Here is a 22,526-nt window from a genome sequence, read left to right as displayed (position 1 = left end):
TTCCGTATTTGAGAACCCTAGTCGGTTTATCTACGTATTACCACTTATAGGAATGTAACATATCGTTAGTAATTATGTCACATTTATTATTCATTCACTAATCATTAGGTACATAATAAATGTAAATGTAGGTACATACATGTTATAAAATTGAATGATGCAGTTGATTAAATAGTCTGACATCAGGCAACACAGAATTAATTCTCTTGTGTGTGTAACATGAATGACATGTTTATGATTAATGTGTAGACGTTTTGTCAAAAATTTGTTATTTATAGGATTCGATTGTTTAGAATGTCATCTTTCGCAACCCAAAAAAGGCGCACTTTTGCAAGCAAAGATTATTTAAGTGACGAAGCTACGACCGTAAAGTTGTGATTATATCGAGATGCATGTCGCGTACTGTCACGGCGACAAATTTAGTCTATGGTTACGTCATTTTGCGGAATATTTAGAACGAACACGATCTTTGTAAATTTAATAATATTTTAAACGGAACCGAATCCACAGACCATAGATAATAGAAAACATTATTTTTTTAAATACATAGTGCCAACCGCCAAAAACAAAAAACACGCGATTTTGACGTGATTCTAAAATGTGTAGGCACGTAGAAAATGATAAAAAACGTTCATTGAGTCATGCAGGTGTCGATGCAGTGCAGTGCAACGTGAGGTGTGATAAATACGCTAAACAAGCCACAGCAGATAAAAGACCTTCAACCTACACACATTTCTCCCTAAGTTAGGTACGCAAAACAAAAACTAATCGAAGACACAATAGAGCTATGGGACCACAAATACACAACATCCGCCACAGGATCAATAACGCAGACATTTATTCCAAACATAAACTCTGCCATCACTCTTGCCAGAAACATAAAAATATCACACGAACTCACACAGATACTAACAGGCCACGGAGCGGTGTGAGCCTATCTAAAAAGATTTAAATAGAGGAACGATGACTGTTGTCCATGTGACGGCTACATATCTCAAACTGTGTGGCATGTCATCAACGACTGCCCTATACTATAATGGGAGCGATGGACTATCATGACTATGTGTAGACAGCATAACCATGAAATTGACATCCAAAAGTCTCACGAAGTACTAAGCAATAGAACAACATAAAATATTTAATTCTGGCAACTAACCCTCCCAACCACCTTGTACGAAAAAGCATGGGCATGGTTATTTATATATTTAAAAAAAGTGAGGTGACCTTCGGCAGATTTTGCTAACTGACAATGCTCGTTTAAAGGTTCAAAATGTCCTACGGGATGGGAGCATCAGTCTAATAACATTTTAAACACCAAGAAAAACGACATTACACACTTTTTTCCCGTATCGGCAGCTTACTGTGACATCACGTGATAGTACGTGACATACACCATAATATATTTCGCGCTTACACCTCTTGTGAAGTTAGTCATAGTATAATAATGAAGGAAACCATTTAAATTCTATTTCAAATTGCTCTCTTGTCAAGTCACTTGAGAAAGTTTGCATGAAAAGTGTATAAAAATGATCCTTTTCGTCGGCACTAAAATATAACTGGCGAGTGACGACATATGGGTTCGGAAACAGTGTCGTAGACCCTCGTAGACCCTCGTAGACCTCCCTCTTAGGCTTATGTTTATTTGCCAGTTTTTGTACTCAATCTGAATTAAGTTACAATTCATGTAAGTAGGCCTTATGGCCACATAGTTCGTGTCCGGAAACTTATACATATGCAGTTCGCCGTATTACACTTCACCGTGAAATGTTGTATCGGAAATATATGACCGAATATTAAAGACCGTCCAACCTCCTTGGGTCGTATAGTACTGAGATAAAATTCATGTCTAAATAAAAAAAAACGGTTTTTGACGGTTTACACTTTACAGGAACCCAGCAGCAAACAAATTTTGAAAATAGCCGATATACTGGATTATTTGTTAGGTTAGGTTAGGTTTTCATTCTTGAATTCACGAATTTTGCCAAAATCAGCTATGAAAATTGAATAATTAATGTTAATGTGAATTTAAGAATGAAAACCTAACCTAATTGGAGACCGTATACTGTCATCTCTTTCCGATAAGAAAGGTCACGGCGAACTGTGCCACGGTGAAATGTTTTACGTACAATTTACATGTAAACCATATAGTATATTTAGCGTGCGGGAGGTTCTGGGGTCAAATATATCTCAGCTGAATATACAATAGCTTCACATGTCGCATTAATTACTATTTCATATTTGCGACGTTAGAATATTTATTTATTGTAACGTGAAATATCTACAGTAACTGTAAATGATATAAGTAATTCTATCATCCGTCAAATTTAATATCACGGATGACCAAACAAACAACAACAAAAATAAATTTGGCACATGAAAGTCAACATATTTTCATAATTATTACAAAATTCTTAAATGTAGCTTCTAGAATCAAGATACATAACATAATATTAATATTTGCTCCTCCAATAAATTAATGAATCACATGCTTGGTTAATTGTTTCCAAAATATGTTGTTGTTTTAAACCCATTTAACATTATTCCGATGTTTTAGTAAGTATCATTGAATATCTTTTTAGGTTGTATTGCACGTTTTTCTTTTGGGTAATAATCAAGTTTATCCATGGTCCCCAGGCCTAGATCATTGGCGGACCTACCTATCTATCGCAGGGTTAAAAGCAGTGTGACACTCTTCAGAAGTGTTTTCCAAATGGTGTTCCGGGTAAAATTATGGGTACCTATTCAGTGTATTTTTAGCGATTTTTTGTATTCACAGTTGTGGAGTGTGGAATCCACAATTATGGAGTTGTCTAATATCGACATACAATAATAAAAATTTTGTATCACACAGACACTTATTTTAAAATGTTAATACTTCTTAAATAAAATAGCGCCACAGGCGATTTTTTTTATCATTTGAGCAAATTTGTGTTTATCTCACTTACACGGTAGACACGCCACGCCGGGCCCCCAGGCTAGAGCCCTATCAGCCCCCTCACCCCACTTTGTGGGGGCCATGAGATTATCTGAAAACTTTAAGACATTGCATTTTCAGCACAGTAATTTCGTCCCTGTCGCAGTGGAGACCTCTGGAAAATCTCGTGTTATTTGGCCAGGTCGAAGAGAAAGATCTCCACCCAGATGGACGGACCAAAATAAGAATGTCATGGGTGTTCCACTGACACAGGTCCTGCTTTCCACGCTTGACTGCCGAAATGGATCGAGTCAAGCCATGCGGAAAGCTGTCAGATCGTCCCAACGAAGAAGAAGGGCAAGCCTTTAATTGTCCACGTTTTTTGTTACTCCACTTTGTGTGCACATTTAATGCATGATAATTCAAGGCTAGGGCGGCGTTTACACGACTGAAAAAACTACAATTGGATCATCATTTATATATTATCTCAGCATATAGTTATGTATCTAGGAATCACAATGAGAATGTTAATGTGTCTTTGTGATTCTGACATCTTTTACGTCATATATAGAAGGCCCGCTCCTGCAGATTGAGGGTTGGAGCCAGTGACGTCGCTTGGGGGCGGCAGATACTCGAAGGGCGGCAATTCGAGGAGAATCATGTGATATATTTAGACATAGGTACTTACCTACCTAAATTTAGTAATAACGAAAATATCTTTTAATTTAAAAAAAATCACTGGTTGGAAACAAAATGTATTAATTTTGTCGTGTTCGCGATGTCTAGTTTACATCCGTTGCCCTTCAACGTCCTTGGTAACCAGCAACGACACGTGCAGATTTACGAACAATAAAATTGCAATCTGATTTATTAACCAGTATGCACGGAAATTGCGTTGTCTGTCGAAACTGAAGATGCACCCCCTCTTACAGAGCGTCCCACCTACCGCCTCTCGTCCACGATTTAATTTTGTTTTCAGTGGTATATATATATAATATATTGTTAGTGATGTATCCATAAAACACATTTTTTAGATATTGGAGTCATGAAATGATGATAAAAAATACTGTATAAAAATGGGGCGTCATTTTGGCACTGCCTAGGGACGGCATTTTGTCTAGGGACGTCACTGGTTGGAGCGGACCCTTTTTTGAGTTGCTCCGCTCCGGGACATAATACTTGCTCCAGCTCCGCTCCAGCTCCAAGTTTTGAAAAAGCTAAAAAGTTTTAATATGTATTATATGTAGGTATACGTTATTTTTTTTAAATACTTAAGTAATTTTAAAATAAGGTTTATTATTCGTCATTTTTATTATGAATCCTGTTTAACAAAATACGACAGCAAATCGTCTTTCATTATCTGCCTCTTCTCATTTAGAATTAATTTTAGGGTGAAAATTTAATGCAGATGCACTAGAGTCCGTATTCTTTATGCTGGCGTGCGGTTCCCCGCGTCAGCATTTTAACACTGCATTCCTTCTCGTTCCCTCTCATTGAAAACTTGCAACAGTCGAACGCGATGACACAATGCTTTCCATCTGCAAGCTACGTGACGTGAACGCCAGCTTAAAGAATACGGACTCTAGCTTTACTTATATAAAGCTAGTGCACGGCGTCCTTCGCTAAGATAATTTTCGTGAAGTGCGAGGCCAGTGATGCCGAGGATGGAAAAGCTCTAAATACAGTCAAATTAAAAATAATCAAACATACTTTGGTTATCTATCTACGTATGACATAGAACCAAGGGCGAGAAGCGTATGACTTCTATTCATTTATTTTTTATATATTTGTATTTGACTTATATCACAATCACTTCTGACCTTTTAATTACCACATTTGAATAACATGTTAATTATATCTAATGGCCAAGAACTCCAAACGCACCACTCGCGGTGTTAGCACCAAATGAGTTAAAATTAAGAACGACATATCTCAACATCTTAGAGATTGATTTTAGTTTCATGAACTATATTCATGCACAGGGTAGAGACAGACGAAAACAAGGTTGCCAAAATCACCTTCGACGTCCGGCAATGTACGAGTATATTATGCACAAAAATAAGAAGGAGATTTAAGCCACGGACAGTTTCTCTAACGATTTTATGATTAATGTTTTTAAGAATGCACCCAATGCCTCGCTAGTAGGTCGATTCATGCTGGATGAAGGTCTCCTCTGACTCATCTCCGTCTCTAGTGAGTTATTCGCTGCCACAGAAATCCGTTAAACTTTTTAATTGCTGGCTGCTTTATAATTGTATTGTAAATCGTCATGGCTTTCATCTGCCATCTCAATAAAACTAAAACTATTAGGCCCGTTTTAGACGGGACACCGGTGTCGCGCTCGATATAATATAGGAGGCCTTTGTATTCGAATAAAGGTGCCTTTGTATTATGTTTATGAACGCCCCAGAGCTAATGAGTCAACGCATAATTTCGCGTTATAAAATAGAACATAAAACAAAGGCCCCTGTATTCGAATACAAATGCCTCCTTATTATATACGAGCTCGACACCGATGTCCCGTCTGAAACGGGCCTTACTGAGAATTGGCTTTAACATACACACAATAAATTGGAGTTTAACTATTGGGACACTTGACGGCTTACGCTGAGCGTATCTAATTATGTAGGTACCTATTCCAATGATTATCAAATTTACAACGTGCTAAATGAGCTAATGAGCCCAGAGCTAATGAGTCAACGCATAATTTCGCGTTATAAAATAGAACATAAAACAAAGGCCCCTGTATTCGAATACAAATGCCTCCTTATTATATACGATCACGACACCGATGTCCCGTCTGAAACGGGCCTTACTGAGAATTGGCTTTAACATACACACAATAAATTGGAGTTTAACTATTGGGACACTTTACGGCTTACGCTGAGCGTATCTAATTATATAGGTACCTATTCCAATGATTATCAAATTTACAACGTGCTAAATTTTAATGAAATAATTATTTTATTAGTGAACCCAAAGATGTTGAATAAAACCTTAGTACCTACATATATAGCAGTGGCGAAGACTCCATACTAGGCGATTATTTGAAGCCTACCTTCTTAAGAAAAATATTTTTTTAATTGCATATTGACTTATTTATAATATAATCACTTGATTATAATTATATTCTATAAAATAATTTATTTTGCCAACGATAGATGCCGTATGTTGAGGTATGTATTACACAGATAATTACAAAATAATCTGCAAAAAATTTAAAAAAATACCACAGCGCGATAGATAAAAATATACTTCAAAATATTGATACTACATACTTTTTTGTTGGCCCTACGTGTAACGCCACGTGTATGTCTACGACCGTTTGGGAAAGACTCATCAAAAAGAAAATATTATGTAAAAAAGTATCCTGTTCTTTCGAGTTGTAAACGTTAAAAACATAAAAATATTAGTCATGCTGGCAATTTTAGTCGGAGCTAATTTTTAGATTACTACACCTTCAAAATTTTCATTTATTGCTGTCCGCGATAATTTTATTGTTTTTTCTACGGTTAACAACATGTAAAAGTGATAATAATATTATGAATGACATGCTTGATACACAACTATTGGTATTGGTATTATGCCGAAAAATAATGATAAAGTTTTGCTTGTTAGTTACATTTATATTGGGTTTACAAGAAAATGTTTTTAAAAGCTGACTCAGCGGACTGTCTGTAATAAACATAAATTCGTGATATAGTCCAGGCTCCCATAGACTTTTCGTATACATAATATGCGGAACGCATTCTGACAATTGATATAGGTTCTAGGGGTCACAAAGATATTTATAATTTCGAAGTTGCCAGGAAATGTTAGTTTTCAATTTCTTTATTGAGGTAATAAAAAAAATAATAAAAACCAACCAAAAATTGTTCTGAGTTATTCAATAAAAACAAAGCCGAAGCACGGATCGATTGGAAATGCGATATTTTTTATCATGCCATCAGCACGGTCGCAGGATGGTTCGTCCCCTTTGGAAAAATACCTCAATAAAAATAATTGACCACCATTATTTCCTGGCAACATCGATATTATATATCTTTGTGACCCCTAGAACCTATATCAATTGTCAGAATGCGTTCCACATACTATGTATACGAAGAGTCTATTGGAGCTTGGTCGAATACATTAAAACAAAAGACCGACAAGGGCGGGGAGATCTGACGTAGGTATAGAATGGGCGATTGTGGAGAAGGCCGGCTTAGTAATTTTAATGATTCATCATGATATCTCTTCTCGGTAGTTTCCTCATAACTGGGGATCATTGCAGGCATCTTATTCGTGACCAAGACTAACCGCTCCTCACAGTGCTATACTTCAGTCGATACAGCGCATAAATGATTTTTCTCTCCTTCGCTTTATCTGAAGACTACAAAAACCACCAGTATTTTCAAATTCTTCGATCCACGGTTTGTAATATGTCTCAAAAATTGCAGAGTAGGTACGTCTTAAACATATTGTCAAAAACCATTTATTTTGAGTGAGGCTGATTGATTGGTTCGTTCAGCCATGACCTATTTTGGGTAAACGCATTTTCCTCATGTCAGACTCACCAGGCACCAATGCCTGTGCGGCTGGTCAATGCACTCCCTAGAGATGTAGATTGCATTTTTAGTGATGCAATAGGTGTGTATTTTGTTTTTTAAATTCTATTTTATTGGTTAATTTGTATGTTTCTTGAATTATTGTTGTTTGTTTTAATTTTATTTCTTTTGCTATAAAATTATTTTTTGCTTTGTTTTTTCTCTACAAAGATGATTTACCTGTACTTTTTATTATAATGTCATGTTGTGAACGTCTTGAAATTAATAATTTGTTATGTGCTCAATGTTTAGATATTGTTTACATAAATAAATAAAGAATATGTTCAAGGCTATATCACATTTCAAAGACATCATTCGTTGTCTTCCACCGTTCAAAAAGATGTAATAGTTGGGAAATTACTAGCACGAATAATTTTCGTGATAATTAACGTTCCTCGGTCTATCAATATATTCGTAGACATGTCACACATATTAGGTACCATAATCCATAATCCATCTTCTTCATTCCAAGTTATGTTCTTCACCAAAAAATGTCAGAATAATATTTCATATATTATAGTACAAGGCTTCTAAGCTTATAGAATAGAGTTAAATTTGAAAAGAGATTACACACTCGACAGTCAGAATTCTTGGATGTAATGTGACATTTCAGAATAGTAATTATATGCGAAAGTTTTTCCACCACTGTCCCCCAGTGGGCAATAGTGACTGGATACCATCCCTGACCCCACCTCTGAGAAATTCATCCACCTACCACCCCCACCCAACCCTTGCTTTACATAATTAAAAGTATACAAAGAGCACCACTCAGGCAATTACGCGCTGCTCAGGGACTATGAATTCATCCAACATTCATACCTACCTAAAGCATCCCCGTTACATCGCACCCCTTGCTGTTTACACATATTTACCTGCACACGCCAATCGCAATTTAATATTCAACAAGTTTAGACGTGCTCTATCGCGAATCGTTTTTGATCAGTGTAAAATATTGACATTGCTATTGACATTGGTGTTGAATAGTTTATATAAATATTCAAATTTTCGTTATAGTTAGGCAGAAACACTGAAAAAACTATAAAAAAAAAAGAAAATATAAGGATTAAACATGCCGCAGAAAACTTTTGTGGAAACTATGAGGCCGATGTACTCAATATCTAGGTGGATCGGTTTAGCGCCCTTTCACTACCCCCCAGAGCCAAACAAGGTGTGTCCAGCTGCATTTGTTGCATTAATTGTTGCCCTATTAGTGCCGATTTTTGGAATACTGTGCGTGAGTCAACGCCAAGTTCTGTTTCTCCATTGCTCTGAGTGGAAAGTAGGAGTCCTGGTATATTCAGACGTTTTCCATCTATCTTCTTCTTTTATACTGTCATTTTATGTCACGGTATCAAACTTCTTAAACAGAGATTCTCTGGGAAGAATTATTGAGATAAACGAAAGCATTGATAGAAATTTAGCCAACATCAACTGCAAAATGAATTTCATCTGCACAAAAGTATTTTTGGGATTCGGATTTGTTGGAATAGTTTCAATTATAATATTCATGATTTGTACAGGAGTGGTGACGACAGTATTTCTAGGAAACCCAACTAATTGGCTTGTTTACGTTTTGTTTTGCTTGTCAAACTTTAACATCTTCATGATGAGTTTGCAGTTTGCCAATGGCGTTTTTGGAGTTGGTTTTAGATTTATGGCTATAAATCTATCAATTGAAAGCCTTGGTTCCGATCTAATGAAGAGGCAGAATGCAACAATAGAACACGAAGAATTGTTTAATGTCAATGTGTCTCCATGCGCAGAGGAAGAGTACATTACCGAAAGACTCGAAATTGAAGAGCATGTGAAAAACTATGACGAAGAACGAAGTCAGTTCATTAATTGGCAATTTTCCCTCAAGACACTGAGCAATGAATATGACAATAACTGCAAAGTCGTGGACAGTTTGAACCACTGTTATTCTGTCTGTATTATGTTGAGCTTTGCAGTTGACTTCAGCTACACACTGATAACTCTATTCTCGTTTTATAAAGTTTGGCAATACTTTACTTGGGCTATGGCAGTGGAGACAGGGCTTGCACTGTATTCGTGTTTATTCTCAGGCATCAACAAAATGGTCCTTATATATTTCTGCAACTCTTCTAAGAACGCGGTAGGTATTTGTTTACTATACTATATGTATATAGAATGCTTTCATTGCCATTGCGCATATTATTAATAATATGTACATAATTGCGTTGAAATACATAATTACACATATTTCTAATCATATCCCATTATTGGTGTTATTTATATAATTATTAAATTTATTTTGTTGTCAGGCAAAAAAGACATGCTCGACCTGCTTCAAATTTATTACTAAGTTTAATGAGGAACGACCATCACAAAAGGTAAAAAGTATCTATTATCTACTATATTTTATTAAGTGCTAATTTATATTTCTTAGTATATCTACTCTTTGGTTTCGATTTTCAGCAGTCTTTATGCAATAAAAATATACGAACTTCTTATCACTTGGCTTTATTGTAAAAATCAAGGTTTCGAACCATTGTTTTTTTCGTTTCGGTTTTCGTTCTGGTTCAAGTAAAAATATTACTAATATATCGGTTCAGTTCCGGTTTTCGTTCCGAAAAAAATAACGGTTTTACCGGTTTTCTGTTCAGCTCTGAGTGAAGTTGTGAAAATGTTTTATTTGTATTAACATATTTTAAAACATTTTATGGTAGGTACTTCTATAATCGTCCGGCATCACGCTCCGAAACCAATGGTTATGCTGCACTGCACGGCCTTAGCTATATATATATATATATTTTTATTTTTTTTTAATAATACATCTATTACAAATTATGAAAACTATGTCGAGATGCGTCACACGATCCTGAATGATTTCTTTGCGCCTTGAATTTGACACTGAACGATAACGGAAGTGGTGAGTAAAACTATGTTCACGTGCGTGTTTGAACGTGTACCGAACTGAAAAAATCAGATTTTTTTCGGTTCAGTACCGGTTCGAAGCCCTGGTAAAAATGATTAGTACTAAACAAGCATATCAACTTTTTAACAGAAGATTGTGAATGATATTTTATTATTTTACCATTTTCAAAATCATTTCTATATATTTATGGATTTGATTTTGCTAAATATGATCCTGACAGACTCTGATAGATTTTTTTAAAACTGTGTATTTCCTTATTTCCTTCGTTTTACTTTTAATTTTTTCTCACTTTCATTCCCAACCCTACCCTACACCAGCGGCCTCATTTCTTCATTATATATAATATAGACAAATAATATTCTAAATCAATTATCAAAAACAATTGCAATTGAATGTTTGTGTTTGTTGATTAGATATATTAAATGTATCGTCTATCTATAGGATTGAAGAAACAGCCTAGTTAGGGGATTGAAAAAACTATCCCTTCATGAAATGGAGCATTTATTATTTAACTTACAATTGAGGAACAAATATTCAAAACGTGATTTGTCACACATTTTGAAAAAATCAATTTACATAGTAAAATTAGTAGGATACCACAGTTTTTGTTAAAAAACTATCTTTTTATAAGATCAAATCACTTTTTGATCGTCAATTATGCTTTGGTTGAACTTATTTATGCGAATCCTTCAATATTATATGGCACAAGTTTGTTTACTGGAAGCCAAGCAGGAATACCAGCATTTTTCATAGCCGCTTTTTCCAAAATTCATGAATTGTTCAAGAATAATAACAAAACATAACATAACCTAACCTAACCTAACAAATAATCCAGTATATCGGCTATTTTCAAAATTTGTTCGCCGCTGGCTTCTACTAAACAGACAAGAACCCATAATATTTCAATTAATTGGTTAAGAATAGGTATATCCACACACATTCCTAACGATAAAAAATTGATCGAAGAAATCCAATGCCAAAAGACCTACTAATTAAATGGTCATTCTTTTTGTCATACACCTTCTTTCTTCGTATATTATATTTGTATTAATAAAAAACATAATAACATATTATTTGTAATCATCTGCCTCATTTATATTTAATATTGTTTTTAAATAATAGTTTAAATATAAAATAGAACTAATATAAATAGTTGTCAAATATTTATATCTAAGTTATGTACCTAATTTCATTGATAAAAAAATGTGGCCACCATTCCATTTTCGGCTGTAAATGTGCTCCTGATGAAAATAATGTTAGGAACCCTTGCATTACAGTAAACTCACGAATTTAATAATTGTAATAAATTCTAATCTTGGATACACGAAATTCTCTCAATTTTTGTGGTGCACTCCTATGATGTAGTGGATAAATAAAATTTTCTGAAACTTTTAAACTTAATTCTTTAATGTTTTTTCCGTTACAGTTTCGAGATCTAGCCAATCAGGTGCGGTGTAATGACATCAACTTCACATGCGGGATGTTCCAATTCGACTGGCCTTTCGTTATGGCGGTAATATACCCTTCACATTAAAAATTCAAAAACCATTTTGTCACACATAACATAATATGCACCTATACTACTTATTACTTAATATGTAGAAGTTATAATTCTAAAATACGGTTAGACTTAGTTATGGGTAGGGAATCCAATCCCGAGCCAAAATCTTAATCTCGGGATTGGCATTTTTTTCAATAGTATTAAATTTTTATATATTACAAAATAAATCTAGTATAGTATAATAATTAATACTATCTAAGACATATATTGTTAATATTGTAAACGTTGAATCTTGAAATGTTTTAATGGAGTAAATAATATTGTAATATAAATAATAATGTGAAAGTAAAACAGTTTTATTTATTTATGAAAATATAACAAATACAAATATAAGTTCAATTAAAATCAAAAATAACCTATTGTGTTGACAATCAATACAAAAAATTAAAGATTTAAATGAAAGATATGAAAGATTTATATGAAAAAATAAAATGACATGGTAATACATGGGTAATAAATCAAACTTCATTCAAACTCAGTTTATTTCGAATGTAGTTATATGTTATTAAAAATATTTTTCTAATATATTTTCGTTTTTATTTTATTATCCATAAAAAATTGATAAAAAAATCAATCCCGAAAGTTTCGGGATTTTATTTACCAATCCCGGGATTCATAGGAATCGAAAATAGTTCGGGATCCCGGGATTGGAATCCCTAGTTATTCTTTATGATATAATTTAAGGTCACATTTTTAATGGATTCCCGAGACTATAGAATGCGATTTCTTGACAACGGTATGAATGTTAAATCATAACACGTATTTTTTCACTTGCAGAACATCCCGACAATTGTGTTTATTTTCGTAATAGATTTTTGAGTTGCCACCACGTGTTCTTCCTCCTTCTTTCCTCAACGTTTCGGACTCGTTGTAGAGGCCATTCTCAAGAGATATCTTCACCATATTATAATCATGTTTATTTATAAGATGATTGTGAGGAACACACACGCTATTTTATTTTTCCCTCACAAAAAACACCTAGGTACCCAAAAACATAATTATAATAACATCATCATCAGCCTGAATCTATCCACTGCTGGATGAAGGCCTCTCCAAGCTGATTCCACTTCTCTCGGTCCTGTGCGTTGCATTGCCACGTACTTCCACAGAACTTTCTACTCTACTAACCTCTAGGTCTACCTTATGGATGTTTTGTACCTCTTGGGTACTACTGGATGACTAGATTTGTCCAGCAAGTGTCCCTTCTTCGAGGTATGTATCCAGCCCAAACTCTATTACACCTCAAACCCTTATCTGTGTTCTTATTCAATCATTCCGCTTTTTGTCTTTTCGCGTTATGCCCAGCATGCACCTCTCCATACTACGCTGTACTACTCTATGTTCCTGGATCTCTCTTTTACTTAGAGCCCACGTTTCACACGCATATGTGATTACGGGAAGCACACACTGGTTGAACACTTTGCGCTTTAGGCACAGTGGAAGGTAATTTTTTAAGACATTATTCAAGCAGCCGAAAGCACTCCAGCCCAGCTTTAATCTGCGAACAATTTCATCAAATATACCGACGTTCATATATAGACACGTGTTGCCCCAAATAGATGTAGTTTTTCACTTGTTTGAGCTGAGCCATTGATGAGAATCTTTAGCAAATTAGGAAATTTAGCTCATTTATCTTCATGTAGGAACTTAAAAGTGCATAACTACTTACATATTTTATATGAAATTCGAGAAACACAATGCACCTACATACATAATATTACATACATATATTCTATGATTTTGTAAATAAAACACGATTTGTCGATATCTTTTCAAGGACATCATTTTAAAATGGTAGCTTCATAAATAAAATAATTGTCTTATTATTTCAGATGCTTTGCGGATTGGCTTCTCATCTTGTCATGTTGATTCAATTCGACCAACAAGCAGCAAGCAACGTTTCATAAGTCGTGATTGATTAAAGTGATTGATGACAACCATTCATAAAATATATTGCAAAATCTACAAGCCGTCTACTCAAGAAAAAAATACATTAATAAATATAATGCATTGATGAGTATAATTCGTAATTTGAACATTAATACATGAACCATTATTTAAAATAGAATAAACTAAAAAAATAATACAACACAGAAACAAGAGTGAGAGGAATGATAATGAAGTTTTAAGACTTTCCTCATGTCAAGATGTGACGTTGGATCTGGGACTTCATATCAATGGCGAAGGGTGGAGGTAGGCTGTTAAGATTATACATAAATAGTGCACATTAAACTTTCTCATGCATACTTATTTATTTTCATTGAACTAATAATAAAATTTGCAGATGGTGGTGGTTAGTTTTTAAAATTCAATTAAACCCTGCCTACCCAAAGCATAATAGTTTAAGTATGGAATGGGCGATCGGACAAAAATATTATGTACACACGTTTTCAGTCATATTTATTTGATTTTGTTGAATTAAGAATGCATATTATTAAAAATCGTGTTGGTTAGTTATTTTTTAATTCATTTAGCCCTACCAAGACAAGCTATAAAATAACTGAAGTATGTTTCAAATGCACAATTTCAGATATTTTATAGATAAATAAATATTTATTCACTGTAATCTACTAGGGCTTGGATTAGGCAGGTTTTAATTGAATATTAAGAACTAATACACACTATCTATCATGGACCCCACAAAGGGGGGGCTGACAGGGCTCTAGCCTGGAGGCCCGGGCTCACGAAGGGCCCGGCGTGGCCAATCGACCACATCACAAATTCTCTCGAATAGTAATAGCTACTAGCTATTCATCTTCAATATTAGTACTATTTAAAATTATGTGGTTGTAGATACAATTTTTGATTGTGTATCGATACTTGACAACTCCATAATTCAAATACATAGATGAATTTAAATATACAAAAAACACTAAATATAGGTACACATTAATTTTAGTAGAGCATCACGCTGTCTTTATCTTTAGCGATAGGTAGGGGGGGGCGTCATAGATCCTAGCTTGCGGGTCCGCTTCAGAATGTGGGGGCCATGCTATCTATACACTGTTAACTTAGTTCAAATAAAACAAATATTTTTGACTGACAAAGTTCAGCGTGCACTATTTATGTCGGATCTTAAAAGTCTTCCTCCACCCTTCGCCACTGCTACATAATATACTTCAAGAGAGCCTCAACCTCGCTTGCAAATGTCAAAACTCACAATTTGGAAAGACCTAGATACAATTACCTATATATCTATCTACCGACCAAGCTACCTATCCCAATGTTGATGGCTAGAACAACGTTCAACTGAATACCGAATCTCTGGACTGAACTATACTGAGACCGCTTATCTAATGCCTGTACTCTGAATGTGCTACTTCAGGGTAGTCATGAGACCTTACTAAGACTTCGATCAGCATAATTATACTTGCAGCGTTTACTGGAGAAGAAAATTAGATAACGGCCATAAGACCTGTCGTCACAATTAAAATGAAGATGCGACGTTGGATCTAGATCGGCTATGTACCACAGATGTGTCAAGAGAGTCTCAACAGTGTTGCCAACTTTCATTGATATAATAATATGCCAGACAGTATTATGGAAATATGCTAGTTGGCAGAAAAAAATGTAAAGAATCGTTTTGCAACTAATGAATAATTTTAAGCAACTATTTTTTTTAATCAACGACTAATTCACGAGATTTTAAGAATATATCATAATTTTGAAAAAAGTATCTGCTTTAGAATTATTCTATTGGTTATATTTTCTCACAGGTGTTTTCAAAATCATGTGTGTTCAATAATTAGAATGCTACATTCTTAGAATCTTGTGAATTATTCATTGAATAAAAGTAATAGTTAATTAATAATATGTTAAGTTAATTAGTTATCAACACCGTTCAATTCTTCAAGCCAACCGGATTTCATCGTCCAGAAATGCCGTTATTAACATCTAGAGGAGAACGAAAGAATAGTAAATCTCAGGAGCACCGCATGGAGTTCATAATTTGGTTCACCAAAGAAATGAAGAATAAATCGACAAGAGCATCTGAATTGATCAGATTTCAAACATACCTACTAACTGTAATTAATGTATAAAAGAAATGTACAGGAGAGGATACACATCAAAACCAACACACTTAAAATTATTGACGTTAAACAATTTGTCTGCTTATAGTCATAAAATTATTTATTTTATTACTTATTTAATTACCATGACAACGAATGGATTGTTCGTATTTTAGAATATCTCACAAGTATTTTTTGATAATTTCGAAAAAACAGTCAATGTTAATGTATTCTCGGTAATAATAAGTAGGTAAGCATTTAATTTTTTTTTCAAAATTAGAACGGCCTATGTGTTTGCCTACAGATTAGTAAATTATTGTCGAGTATTTAATCAATTAAGTACATATTATATTGTATTTAATTGTATCCTTCATATTATTTTTGTCCCTAGGATCACTGCACTCCTACTTATACTTAGTTTATAATAACTACCTACGTAACTAAGTAATTATTGATTTAAATGTGAGTGTGTGCCTGACTGTACCTACGCATAGAAAAATATAACAAATAAATAATATTCTGTATTAATAATGAAGTTTAATTTTTGGACTGGTGTCATGTGGAAACTAAAAATATGTGAAGTATGATTTCGAAATTCTTGTGTGAGTTTGACCTACTCTTTTAGAAGATTGACTAACCAAACTATAGTATGCATAATGATAAATGAGTGATTTGATAAATTCATAATTAAATTAAATGATTTACTATTGTGTAGGTACCTACTTGATTTGTTTTTAACAACATGGGATCTGTATTGCCAGCTGTCATTCATAAAAATATACCAAACAGGTAAGAAAATAAGCCAGTAAACAGAAAAAAAATGCCAGATTTTCAAAAAATTAAAAAAAATATTTCATTTCAAAAAATACCTAAATCATAATATTATAGACGTTGTTTTTACGATACCAAAAATATTGAAGAACTTATTGTTTCGCAATTACAAAATAATATATACAACAAAAAATGAATGCAAGTACGAAATTGGGACATTACTTAAAAATATCGTATGTAACCATATTATTTTAAGGTCAGCGTGTTGATTTTAAAGTAACTGTGGTGTAATATTCCAGCGTTTTTTACGAGAATTTCAAAGCTGTTTGCCATGTCGAAAAATACTATATTTAACGCCATATGCCAGATTAGTATTTTGCAAGCTATATACCTGTTCGAAAATGCTAGACAAGAAGAACGCTAAGTTGGCAATGGTGCCTTTCGGCATCTTTCCCCAACACCAATGCCAGATTAATTCTTTACATTACAAAATAATGTATTTTCACAGTCTTTCAGTAGCATATCATTGTTATTACCACGTTTTTATTAGTTCGTATTCTTGTTTGTCCAGTACAAATTTTACTTGTTTGTCCAAGATTTGTATTGGACGATTGTAGATTTTTAATTAACTTCCCGACTAGCTAGACATTTGAAACTTTTAGGATATATTAGAACACGATGATAATGCATTCTTTTAATACTTTTAGCCATCTTTAAGCAGAATTGAATTCATTTTCAGTTAATTCTGTTTTGTATGGAAAATTATTTCGGAAAAAAATCCTAAAAAGTAAAACACTATTATTGGTTGCTAAGGGCTCCTACTAATAATACTTATTAAATAATATAACATTCTGAATTATGATGACTTAATTGGTAAAAAAAATCGATATAATCGGTAGTCAAATGACAAAATGACACCATGTCGGATGTCAAAATGACATTTCAGTATTCTATATTTATTCAGTATTTCTATCAAGTACAAAAAAGTATTTATTAATACATATAATAGTCAATTTTATATGATTTAACAGAAAATTTATAAATGTGGTATATAAAAACTTCTTTTTATCTTGTAACAAGTGCATTGTGTCTAAAGATGCTGAAATACGAATCGCTAAATTTGTTCAATAAAATAAAATAGTAAAAATGTAAATCAATTAAAAATTCAATGCAACTATTGATACCACTGAGATTGAGACGATGCTAATCCTACTAAAGGCATCTAGCCGAAAAATACGAAGTTAATAATTCAATACAATTATGTATTTATAATTTACATTATAACGTGTTTTAACTAGTCGACATAAATCTAAAAATATTGAAAAGAACAATAAATATTTTATCAAGTCAAAGACAAACTTACAATTAAAAAAACATTATAAAACGTACTATTCTTATTGTTGCATATAATTTTGTGGTTATATTTATCATAAAAATGTGAAAGTTCTCTCTAAGGCAGTGTTTTGCAAAGTTTTTGAGTTAGCAACACACTTTAAACCCAATTAGGAGTTCGCGATTAATTACTCAAAAATCTTTTTTGCATTTTGGAGAGAACTTCTAAATTTTAATGATAATATAACCATAAAATAATATGATTAGACATTTTAACGATTATTTAATAATTTTAAGTACCTATCTATAATATATATATTTATATATCTTTCAATTTAATATATTTTTAATGGTTTTAAAACACATTCCAATATAAGTTATCAATGAATTGTATTCAATTTCAAGCAGTGTTCATTGTATAAAAGCCTTAAATTTACGCTTGTAAAACTAATGCACCGCGTTTTTATCTCAGTGCGGCCCTGGAAAAATCAATCGGCGCCTAAGTGACAACCTTTATTTCAAAATATTTATTTACATTACAAATGAACCTGAAATATGAAATGACATGCAGCCAATTTACCCATTAATCATTTTAGTTTCACTTTCGTATAATGTAGTGACTTAGGCTCCATAGAAGGTTTCCTTCAACACCTTTAGGACACCGTGAGTAATTTCCAGAAGCGCCGCAGGCTATTCGAAACCTAATTCAATACGCCGAAGTACGATCATTGATCACAAGTCACAAGCATGATGATTCGTGTTCATTGGTTGGTGGCCGTTTTCTTCAGGCGATAACAACAATTTAGTTGCCTAACACGCTTTGGCCACAGCATGCGGTAACAACTTCTGCATCTTACTGTACAAAGGAATATTTAAGGTAATCGAGTACACGGTAGAAAAAAGGCCCTGGCTCAAAAATGTTATTGACGAGTTTGAGCATTGTACATCACTGACAGGGAAAAGATTACCGAAATCATTGGTGATGTTCGATAACGTAGGTAAGCAGCTATATATCACAGATAGACTAATACAAAAATGAGACAAAATGTAAACTGTTTATCACCACGGTGAAAATTCCTCCTTCATTGTTGTGCTGTGTCCATCTTACCGTGGCATCCCCTAATAAAGGTCGGCCAGTATCAGGACGATCCTATTCTGCGATTCTTGATATGATTTCCTGGAAAAAAAACTAATTCAGATAGCAAGGAACACCTTTGTTAAATTGATACACCCCGTTTGCAATTGAGACCTTGACTTAGATCTGAGACCGCATTTGGTTTGCTTTTGCGTTCTCATAGTCTATGGACTGTAGATTATTATGTGTCCTCTAGTAGGGATTACAATACCGAATGAAAATATTAATACAAGTTTTTCGGTATTTCTTATTGAATACCGGTATTTCTTAAACATTTAAAAAACAGAAGTAGGTGCTTATCAATAAATATAGATATTAAAATCTTTTAAAAATATTATTTTATAGCAAAAACCTACATACCTACATTTATTATGTTGACATTTAAAAAATATGTATTGATTATAATTGTAGAAAAGCTTTTTAAATTCAGCGCTTATAGAATAAGTGAAAATTTTTGTGACGGATGTTTTCTATTTCGAAATAATATTATGAAATTTGTTTTATTATTTTTTCACGTCTGTTGGATTGACTCAATTTATATGCATTTTAGCAGCACATAACTTATAATTTCATTTTCAAAAGCGTAAATGAGTGTGCTTTCTTAATAGGTACCGAAAATTCCGGTTTTTTGGGTTTTAAAAACCGGTATTTCGGTACTACGATACCTGTATTGCAATCCCTATCCTGTAGGTTTATTTTTATTTCATAAACTTTCATTTTGTGGTTTAATTTATAATCCGCAGTTACTTGAAGAAGTTGTAATTTGGAAACTGGAAAAGTAATACTTACGGTACTTCTAACTCTAGTAGTATCACAATGGATCGTCAATTAGAAACAGAAAAAGGGTCTCGATTTTCTTTACGTAGTGGAATGTTTATAAATCAAGGGCGCCGTGAAACATAAAAATTATAATAAAAAAAACTACTGATCCATGTGATCTATATTATGTTTTCTGCAATCTATTTCACTACTGTAATTTTAAACCTCAAGGTGCTTACTGCCCTGGCGGCGATCCTGCACGTACCTTCACGGTGCTCCTCGTAGGGGAAGAAGTGTAGTTCGGTAACTTTATCACCGGACATCGTCTCCGCATTCGAATGTGGAGAAGATATATTATATAATAATACATTAGGTACATGATTTTATAAACGATTTCAATTTGAGACTTGGTGTTAATGGGTTCACATAATAGTTCCGGGTCATGACTGGAGTCAGACATCAAGACATCATCCTGTTCAACTTCACCTGGAGGATGCCAATGATATATTATTAAATTATTATAACTAGACATTAACTAGACCGATGCCGCCGGGATCGGATTACGTTTATGACTCTAGTTAAGTGTCTAAGTACCTAATTGGTATTTTCGCCGACAACATTGAAAAAGTATCCACGCATATGGTTGAAAATGCATGTAATAAACAACTTCTTTGGTAGTTTATGAATGCCATGCTGGTTTCGGGGATTTTTACGATGGTTTTCAAAAATTTTATGTTCTATTCTAGTAATGCTAGATATTTAGTAATGCTTATAACGAGCAAATTCGGTCGATCAACTAATTTTATTAATAAATAATACAAAGTAGTGAGGTTTTGTGGGAGTAGTAAATATTAAAAGAATGCATTGTCGTCGTGTTCTGATATATTCTAAAAGTTTCAAATGTCTAGCTAGTCGGGAAGTTAGTTAAAAATCTTCAATCGTCTAATACAAATCTTGGACAAAGAAGAAAGAAATTGTACTGGATACACAAGAAAAAAAATTGTACTGGACAAACAAGAATACGAGCTAATCATTCAGCGATCCGTTTAGTATTTTTTTTTTTAATTGACCCGTTAGTTATTTCAATTCCCATTATTTCCTAATTCCTTGGTCACACTACTGACTACTCGTTACATATGCAATGCATACTAAAATCTTACCTCGTTTTCAATGTACCAATCTATATTTTGTTCTTGTTTTAAAGTAATTGGACTTACTAACGTATATAAATCATCACTCAGTCTTTGTAAATTCTGCACATAACTATTAACCTAATTCTTGGAACATTCGTGATGGCATGATGCAGCATTTGAATGATGTGATACCAACTAACTCGGTATATACTTCAGGTCTCTCCAAGCATTCTTCTCAAAACCGAAAATATTACTGTGTGCTTAGGGATTGCAATACCGAATGAATATATCAATACCGGTATTTCTTATAGAATACCGGTATTAATATCGGTATTTTATAGCAACCTAATAAAGTACCTACCTACATTGATTATGTTGACCTTTCGAACTGTTATTTTTTTACAAAACTATAAGTCTCGGGTACAGAAAAATCTTTGTGAAATTCAACCTTCGTTGGATGTATCTACGTTGTATCAATTATAATAGTTGAAATAATTGGAAATATTTGCCACGAATGTTTTCTTTTTCGAAATATGTTAATTTATCGCGACAATTCTATCAATTAATCAATAATATTAATCTCAAGTATATTTGAGGGATTTTGTTTTAATGTTATTAAACTTTTATTGGTTTTCAGTCAATATATTTGCGTTTTGGCAGGATAAAACTTAATTTAATATACAATACAGTAGTAAGTAATGAAAAAATAACATATACGTATATGCTGTCTTAATACCGGTATTTTAGATTTTTAAAACCGGTATTTCGGTATTCCTCTATTTCATGAATAGCTAGATGGGTCTAGTATTAAAACATTTGAAATCATTTCGTGATCATTTTTAGTACATATTTAACGCAAAATAACATTTTGTTACAGTTGGTTACAATACTGCAAACATGACGGGTTGATTATAGTCACGTTTCGATACGAATGACATATGCGTTTGACACACATAATATGTGTGATTGTTCATCTAATTGAACTCTTACCTAATCATTTCAGGATATCCTTGGTTGTATTTCGTTCAATATTGCCGCATAATGTTATATTAATGTCGTTGATTGCCCACAATGACTGTCTAACACAGTGTTTCCCAACCTTATTTCTACCAAGCCCCACTTCAATGCTTCAAAAATCTCCATGCCCCCCTATCAAAATTTTGTAGTTACCTAACAAATTCTGAAAAAAATGAATTGTTTCAAATAAAAAATGCACATACGCAATACTATTTTTGATTTAACTTTTGTAAATAAATATGTATATTATGTTACATGTACAACTCGGAAGAAAATTAATGCGATCCTTGTGCTATGCTTCGTCTTCAAATGATTTTCAAGATAATCTCTTTGCCCTCCAAAACATTCAAATTGCCCTTCGGTGGGGCGTACGCCTCACGTTGGTAATCACTAGCTAACATTAAGTTTAATG

The 22,526-nt window shown here is 33.4% G+C and overlaps 1 protein-coding gene across 1 annotated transcript; it reads left to right on the top strand.

Annotated features, from left to right (window-relative positions):
• Window positions 1-328: 328 nt before the first annotated feature.
• Window positions 329-16,455, top strand: LOC147079956 (uncharacterized). The gene is made up of 4 exons (XM_085947202.1): window positions 329-9,613; window positions 9,783-9,851; window positions 11,823-11,909; window positions 13,790-16,455. The coding sequence occupies exons 1-4, from the start codon at window positions 8,570-8,572 to the stop codon at window positions 13,862-13,864; spliced, it is 1,275 nt and encodes a 424-aa protein (XP_085803328.1). The 5' UTR covers window positions 329-8,569; the 3' UTR covers window positions 13,865-16,455.
• The last annotated feature ends 6,071 nt before the right edge of the window (window positions 16,456-22,526 follow it).

The sequence above is a fragment of the Rhyacophila brunnea genome, unplaced genomic scaffold (assembly GCF_057557595.1).
Source record: "Rhyacophila brunnea isolate RB1 unplaced genomic scaffold, BYU_Rbru_1.0 scaffold_1, whole genome shotgun sequence".
Lineage (NCBI taxonomy): Eukaryota > Metazoa > Arthropoda > Insecta > Trichoptera > Rhyacophilidae > Rhyacophila > Rhyacophila brunnea.
This window is presented reverse-complemented; position numbering and strand designations above follow the sequence as displayed.

Bases quoted from the DNA above. Each gene is read 5' to 3' on its own strand.
- LOC147079956 (XM_085947202.1), top strand. From the start codon at position 8,570: ATGCCGCAGAAAACTTTTGTGGAAACTATGAGGCCGATGTACTCAATA. The intron at 9,614-9,782 runs GTAGGTATTTGT...TTTTGTTGTCAG, and splicing joins GCAACTCTTCTAAGAACGCG to GCAAAAAAGACATGCTCGAC. The intron at 9,852-11,822 runs GTAAAAAGTATC...TTTCCGTTACAG, and splicing joins AGGAACGACCATCACAAAAG to TTTCGAGATCTAGCCAATCA.